Raw genomic sequence first — 7,904 nt, 5'->3', positions numbered from 1 at the left:
AATAACTTCGGTCGCTCTTCTTTCAAACCCCTGAGTTCTGTTGGCTGCTGTATCAACACAATCTCACATTCAATTCGTGCAAATATGTACAAAAAGTATTTCAGCAGGTCTCCGTGCGTTTTTGTGTGGCTTAATTTAATAGGAAAATGAATTTTGTGAGTCTGGACTCTGATCAATTAAGACATGTCTATAACGAGTCTGGACTCTGATCAATTAAGACATGTCTATAACGAGTCTGGACTCTGATCAATTAAGACATGTCTATAACGAGTCTGGACTCTGATCAATTAAGACATGTCTATAACGAGTCTGGACTCTGATCAATTAAGACATGTCTATAACGAGTCTGGACTATGATCAATTGAGACATAACTGTAACGAGTCTGGACTACGATCAATTAAGACATATCTATAACGAGTCTGGACTACGATCAATTAAGACATATCTATAACGAGTCTGGACTACGATCAATTAAGACATGTCTATAACGAGTCTGGACTATGATCAATTGAGACATAACTGTAACGAGTCTGGACTATGATCAATTAAGACATGTCTATAACGAGTCTGGACTATGATCAATTGAGACATAACTGTAACGAGTCTGGACTACGATCAATTAAGACATATCTATAACGAGTCTGGACTACGATCAATTAAGACATATCTATAACGAGTCTGGACTACGATCAATTAAGACATGTCTATAACGAGTCTGGACTATGATCAATTGAGACATAACTGTAACGAGTCTGGACTATGATCAATTAAGACATGTCTATAACGAGTCTGGACTATGATCAATTAAGACATGTCTATAACGAGTCTGGACTATGATCAATTAAGACTTAACTGTAACGAGTCTGGACTACGATCAATTAAGACATATCTATAACGAGTCTGGACTCTGATCAATTAAGACATAACTGTAACGAGTCTGGACTATGATCAATTAAGTCATATCTATAACGAGTCTGGACTCTGATCAATTAAGACATGTCTATAACGAGTCTGGACTATGATCAATTAAGTCATATCTATAACGAGTCTGGACTCTGATCAATTAAGACATGTCTATAACGAGTCTGGACTATGATCAATTAAGACATAACTGTAACGAGTCTGGACTCTGATCAATTAAGACATATCTATAACGAGTCTGGACTACGATCAATTAAGACATATCTATAACGAGTCTGGACTATGATCAATTAAGACATATCTATAACGAGTCTGGACTATGATCAATTAAGTCACATCTATCTACAGGCGCTACTAAAAAAACTGGAGCCCTGGATTTCCAAACACACCAAGAAAGTTGTGAAGAGGACACGACAAAGCCTATTCCCCCTCAGGGAACTAAAAAGACTTGGCATGGGTCCTCAGATCCTCAAAAGGTTCTACAGCTGCACCATCGAGAGCATCCTGACTGGTCGCATCATTGCCTGGTACGGCAATTGCTCGGCCTCCGACTGCAAGGCACTACAGAGGGTAATGCGTACGGCCCAGTACATCACTGGGGCCAAGCTTCCTGCCATCCAGGTCCTCTATACCAGGCGGTGTCAGAGGAAGGACCTAAAAATTGTCAAAGACTACAGCCACCCCAGCCACCGACTGCTCTCTCTACTACCGCATGGCAAGCGGTACCGGAGTGCCAAGTCTAGGACCAAAAGGCTTCTCAACAGTTTTTACCCCCAAGCCATAAGACTTCTGAACAGGTAGTCAAATGGCTACCCGGACTATTTGCATTGTGTGCCCCCCACCCCAACCTCTCATTTACGCTGCTGCTACTCTCTGTTTATCATATATGCATAGTCATTTTAACTATACATTCATGTACATACTACCTCAAATGGGCCGACCAACTAGTGCTCCCGCACATTGGCTAACCCGGCTATCTGCATTGTGTCCCGCCACCCGCCAACCCCTCTTTTACGCTACTGCTACTCTCTGTTCATCATATATGCATAGTCACTTTAACCATATCCACATGTACATAATACCTCAATCAGCCTGACTAACCGGTGTCTGTATATAGCCCTGTTACTGTATATAGCCTGGCTACTGTATATAGCCTCACTACTGTATATAGCCTGGCTACTGTATATAGCCTCTCTACTGTATATAGCCTCACTACTGTATATAGCCTCTCTACTGTATATAGCCTCTCTACTGTATATAGCCTCTCTACTGTATATAGCCTCTCTACTGTATATAGCCTCTCTACTGTATATAGCCTCACTACTGTATATAGCCTCTCTACTGTATATAGCCTCTCTACTGTATATAGCCTCTCTACTGTATATAGCCTCTCTACTGTATATAGCCTCACTACTGTATATAGCCTCACTACTGTATATAGCCTCTCTACTGTATATAGCCTCACTACTGTATATAGCCTCTCTACTGTATATAGCCTCACTACTGTATATAGCCTCTCTACTGTATATAGCCTCTCTACTGTATATAGCCTCTCTACTGTATATAGCCTCACTACTGTATATAGCCTCTCTACTGTATATAGCCTGGCTACTGTATGTATCCAACAGAACAGGCCCTGTTTAGAGGTCCAGACAGTTGTAGTCCAACAGAACAGGCCCTGTTTAGAGGTCCAGACAGTTGTAGTCCAACAGAACAGGCCCTGTTTAGAGGTTCACAGACAGTTGTAGTCCAACAGAACAGGCCCTGTTTAGAGGTCCAGACAGTTATAGTCCAACAGAACAGGCCCTGTTTAGAGGTCCAGACAGTTGTAGTCCAACAGAACAGGCCCTGTTTAGAGGTCCAGACAGTTGTAGTCCAACAGAACAGGCCCTGTTTAGAGGTCCAGACAGTTGTAGTCCAACAGAACAGGCCCTGTTTAGAGGTCCAGACAGTTATAGTCCAACAGAACAGGCCCTGTTTAGAGGTCCAGACAGTTGTAGTCCAACAGAACAGGCCCTGTTTAGAGGTCCAGACAGTTGTAGTCCAACAGAACAGGCCCTGTTTAGAGGTCCAGACAGTTGTAGTCCAACAGAACAGGCCCTGTTTAGAGGTCCAGACAGTTGTAGTCCAACAGAACAGGCCCTGTTTAGAGGTCCAGACAGTTTTAGAGGAAGCGTACAAATTGCATCTCGTTTTCGTTTCAGTATCTGCCAGTGGAACTGAAGAATAAAAGATAACTGTGATCGTAACAAACCTTTTTTATTTTATACCTGAGCTGTCAGTTTTAATCTTGTTTTTATTCATACTCTATTAGTTGGTAGTTGGTCATTTATTACCAAGGTCAAATCTGACACGCGCCAAACGGCAGATAGGTGGCGCCAACGTATCAGGAAGTGACAAAAATCCATGTTGATTTTTATAGTCAAAAGAAAATCAGACGGCATCGGGAAAAGGTCAATCACACCACAGATTTAATCTACATAAATGTAAGTGCCCTATGTCCATATAGGTTGTGCTTCTGTAACAGATTAACTTTCCGTCCGTCCCCTCGCCCCGACCCGGGCGCGAACCAGGGACCCTCTGCACAATGTGGCTGTTTCAGGTCATTTCAGGCCATGTTGGACACGGCCCAACAAACCTATGCTCACCTTTTTATATTCCCACGCTGACTTCGTATGTTGGGAGAACAATAGACTATTAGAAATATCACATAGACAGACCATTATTACGGTTCCAGCAGGCTGATAGGCATGAATAAGTAGCACAGAACATTTTTTGACCATCCTTTAATTATTAATAATTCCTCAATTCCCAACTTGGAAGACAACACATGTCTTTTTTTATTTATGTTTTATTTGTACCTTTTATTTAACGAGGCAAGTCAATTAAGAACAAATTCTTATTTTCAATGACGGCCTAGGAAAGGTGGGTTAACTGCCTTGTTCAGGGGCAGAACGACAGATTTTTACCTTGTCAGCTCGGGGATTCGATTTTGCAATCTTTCGGTTACTAGTCCAATGCTCTAACCACTAGGCTACCTGCCTCCTCTAACCACTAGGCTACCTGCCTCCTCTAACCACTAGGCTACCTGCCTCCTCTAACCACTAGGCTACCTGCCTCCTCTAACCACTAGGCTACCTGCCTCCTCTAACCACTAGGCTACCTGCCTCCTCTAACCACTAGGCTACCTGCCTCCTCTAACCACTAGGCTACCTGCCTCCTCTAACCACTAGGCTACCTGCCTCTCCTCTAACCACTAGGCTACCTGCCTCCTCTAACCACTAGGCTACCTGCCTCCTCTAACCACTAGGCTACCTGCCTCCTCTAACCACTAGGCTACCTGCCTCCTCTAACCACTAGGCTACCTGCCTCCTCTAACCACTAGGCTACCTGCCTCCTCTAACCACTAGGCTACCTGCCTCCTCTAACCACTAGGCTACCTGCCTCCTCATTCTAAATGTCCACGTCTAGTTGCAGGGGGTGTCATCATGACATGTGACACTTTGGAGTGGACACCCACCTGTCTCAATCAATGAGAGAAGATTTTAAATAGACAAGATGGTGACATACACATTGTTGGATAACTGCATTTTTCACGCATCATGTATAAGTGACTTAGTTGAGCTTCACAATCAATTTTAGATACTTTTCTATGTTTTGAACACGAAAAATGCTAATATCGGTACAAGGACTTGAATGGGATTTGTGTCCACAAATGCTAAAACATTAGCATTTGTAAACAGTGCCAGGGAAATAAAACCGAAGCATGGATTGCTGTCCTACCTTGCCATGTAAACAGTCTATGGACATCGACTTACAATAAGTTATTCCTCTAAATATAAACTATTCTTATCGGCTACACATTGACCACAAAAGCAAGACATTTAAAAAATAAAATCATTTTAATCCGTGAAACTGTACAAATGGTACCGTTAACAGCATTAAAAAAAGTAAAAAAAAAAGTAAAAAATTGCATGATTATTTTCCTAATTACATATAATCTTTGGAAGGGAAAAAAAACAGTTTTTACAAGATATGTATAGTGCAGTAGTTTGCATAATTCCACAGCTACACACATGCCTAAATGCAATGTCAGTCAGTCTTACTGTGCCACAAAAATATACATGATTGTCACTGCTTGGCTGTGAATGTCAAACAAATGACCACAAAAACAAAAAAAGCGAGTATAAATTCATACGGTCAAACGTGTTCTTTCTTCAACTGAAGCTTGCCAGTAGCGTTACACGGTGTAGTAGTAGTAGCTCTATAGTGTGAATAGGGTCATTCATTGTATAAAATCGTTACAGGATCACCTCTGTAATGAAAACCACTTTCATACAAAGACACAGAGGCTCTACATCATTCAGAATTTGACCTACATTGCGATACACTAGGAACGATCCGTTTCTCCGTATTCCTCTTCAGATGATCATTGCACAATAAAGTGTCCGTATGAGCTTTTTCGTAACAACAAACCTGGAATCTGGGAATCCACAATGGCTTTTTACAGGCTCCTGAAAGGGTTCTGATGGTACAGTTCGGGAGGCAGACGGGCTGCACGAGCCACGGACCCCCATGTTGAACTCATCATAGGTCTTATTCCATGCGTTATGTCCTGCCCTGATCCCAAATGGTATCCTACTCCCTTAATAGTGCACTACTTTATGGACCCTGGCCAAAAGTAGTGCACTAAATAGGGCGTAGGGTGGCATTTGGGACACAAGTCCATTATATTATCATTCCCATGTCATTGTTGTTCATACTGTCGTTTCTCCCTGGTTGCTGGTACTCAGTCTCTTATAGAACCTGCGCCATGACTGCAGTGTTTTCCCTGACCATATCCAAAACCCGGACGTGATGCCGACAATCAAAGTCATCAAATACTTGATCATGAAGACAGTAAAGTCTGGGGTCATGAGCGCAAAATTGTTTGGTGGACAAGGCACCGCAAACCTCTTACAGATCTGTGTATGCCAAGTTTTCTCCCACTGCTCACGGAACGCCTGCTCGTAGAAGCAGCAGGCTATGACGATAGTGGCTGGAACGGTGTAGAGGACACTGAACACTCCGATACGAACCATAAGCTTCTCCAGCTTCTCCGTCTTGGTTCCGTCGTGTTTCATGATAGTTCTGATCCGGAACAGAGAGACAAATCCCGCGAGAAGGAACGACGTCCCTATAAACAAGTAGACAAAAAGAGGTGCCAGAACAAAACCACGCAAGGAATTCACACTGTTGATGCCTACATAGCACACGCCTGTGAGCAGGTCTCCATCCACCTGTCCCATGGCCAGGATGGTAATAGTTTTAACAGCGGGTACAGCCCAGGCAGCGAGGTGGAAATACAGAGAGTTGGCCTCTATGGCTTCATGCCCCCACTTCATACCGGCAGAGAGGAACCATGTGAAGGACAGAATCACCCACCATATAGAACTGGCCATGCCGAAGAAATACAGAATCATAAAGAGAATAGTACAGCCCTCCTTCTTAGTTCCCTGAGCTACAGTCTTATAACCAGTGTCCTTGAATTGATCAATACACACCACTTTATCCTCTAAGAGGAACCCGGCCACGTAGGCAGTGGCCACCATGAAGTAACAGCCAGAGAGGAAGATGATAGGCCTCTCCGGGTAGCAGAACCGTCTCATGTCCACTAGATAGGTCAGCACTGTGAACAGGGTGCTCACACAGCACAGAACGGACCAGATCCCGACCCAGAGCCTGCCAAACTTCACCTCCTCCTCCTGAAAATACATCAACCCGTTGGGCTTGGTGGGCTCGCAAGGCGCGCCGCAGTCCTTTACCCCCATAAAATAGTAGTTCAGATAGTTGGGCACCTGCAGTTGTAGCGGGCAGGAGAACTCCCGGTGCTGGTTCGGTCGGCCCATATTGGGGGATAGAGTCATGAGCTCAGGAACGTAGGGTGTTGGGTAAGAGGTGGGGCTACCGGTGTCCGAAGTGTTTTGACCCACACAGATCTCCCCTGCTCCGTGGACGGGGAAGTTCTCACAGCGGAGCCTCTCCGGCCACTGGAAACCAAACTTATTCATCAGAGCCTCGCAGCCTTGTCTCGCCCGCTCACACAGGGACCTGCACGGCGGGATAGCCTGCTCGAGGACCGTACAGACCGGCGCGTACATTGAACACAGGAAGAACTTCAGGTCCATGGAACACTGGACCTTGACGAGCGGGTAGAACTGGTGCACCTCCAGCCCGGCGTCTTCCTGGTTCGTGTGGCCGAGGAGATTCGGCATGATGGTCTGGTTATAGGCGATGTCCGTACAGAGGGGTATGGAGATGGGCTGGCAGAAGCCGTGTTCGGGTATAGAGATGCCCTTCTCACCGTGGTACTGGCCTGAACACAACGGGAAAAGCGCACACAAGATCACCAGCGCACAACGCGCCGTACCTGCCCAAGTAGCCGATTCCGCCATTGTTAAAATAAAAAACGTTGAATAAACTCCGAAATGTAAAAAAAAAAATAGTAACTTTTCAAAAACTCGAGTTTCATATATACCAGAAAAATTATCTCTTACATAGAAAAGCAAAAACCGTTTTATATCTCGAACCTAAACTGCTTGTTACAAGTCCACAAAACCGTGCGCATGGTCTCGGTATTCTCATGACTTCTTGGTCTCAGCTGTAAATAGTTGTAAAAAAAAAATCCGTTAGAAAGAGGTACTCCTTTGCGTTTCCTTCTCGGGAACACCAGTTTAAAAAGTAATTCACTGTCTCCTTAGTTAAAAGGAAGGTTCCACAGCGCGCATCTCCTCGCTTGTGTTGGAAATCGTTACGCATGTAGATGTATTAAATATTGTTGAAATAAGTTGCAATCTTCTTATCGTGCACACTGTCCATAGCGTTGCCTTGCTGGACACTACAAAGTTGGAGCTGTGACACACACTAAACAGCACAAGATGATGTGACGTCGGTTTCTAGTTACCCCTCATTCACAAGCCACACCGTAAGGGCGGGGCGCCTG

At 44.3% G+C, this 7,904-nt stretch overlaps 1 protein-coding gene across 1 annotated transcript; it reads right to left on the bottom strand.

Annotated features, from left to right (window-relative positions):
• Nucleotides 1-4,922: 4,922 nt before the first annotated feature.
• LOC120040115 (frizzled-7-A-like) lies at nt 4,923-7,356 on the bottom strand. The gene is made up of 2 exons (XM_038985363.1): nt 7,332-7,356; nt 4,923-7,277 (listed from the first exon to the last, which is right to left on the bottom strand). The coding sequence occupies exons 1-2, from the start codon at nt 7,354-7,356 to the stop codon at nt 5,680-5,682; spliced, it is 1,623 nt and encodes a 540-aa protein (XP_038841291.1). The 3' UTR covers nt 4,923-5,679.
• Between the last annotated feature and the right edge of the window lie 548 nt (nt 7,357-7,904).

The sequence above is a fragment of the Salvelinus namaycush genome, unplaced genomic scaffold (genome assembly GCF_016432855.1).
Source record: "Salvelinus namaycush isolate Seneca unplaced genomic scaffold, SaNama_1.0 Scaffold3244, whole genome shotgun sequence".
NCBI lineage: Eukaryota > Metazoa > Chordata > Actinopteri > Salmoniformes > Salmonidae > Salvelinus > Salvelinus namaycush.
This window is presented reverse-complemented; position numbering and strand designations above follow the sequence as displayed.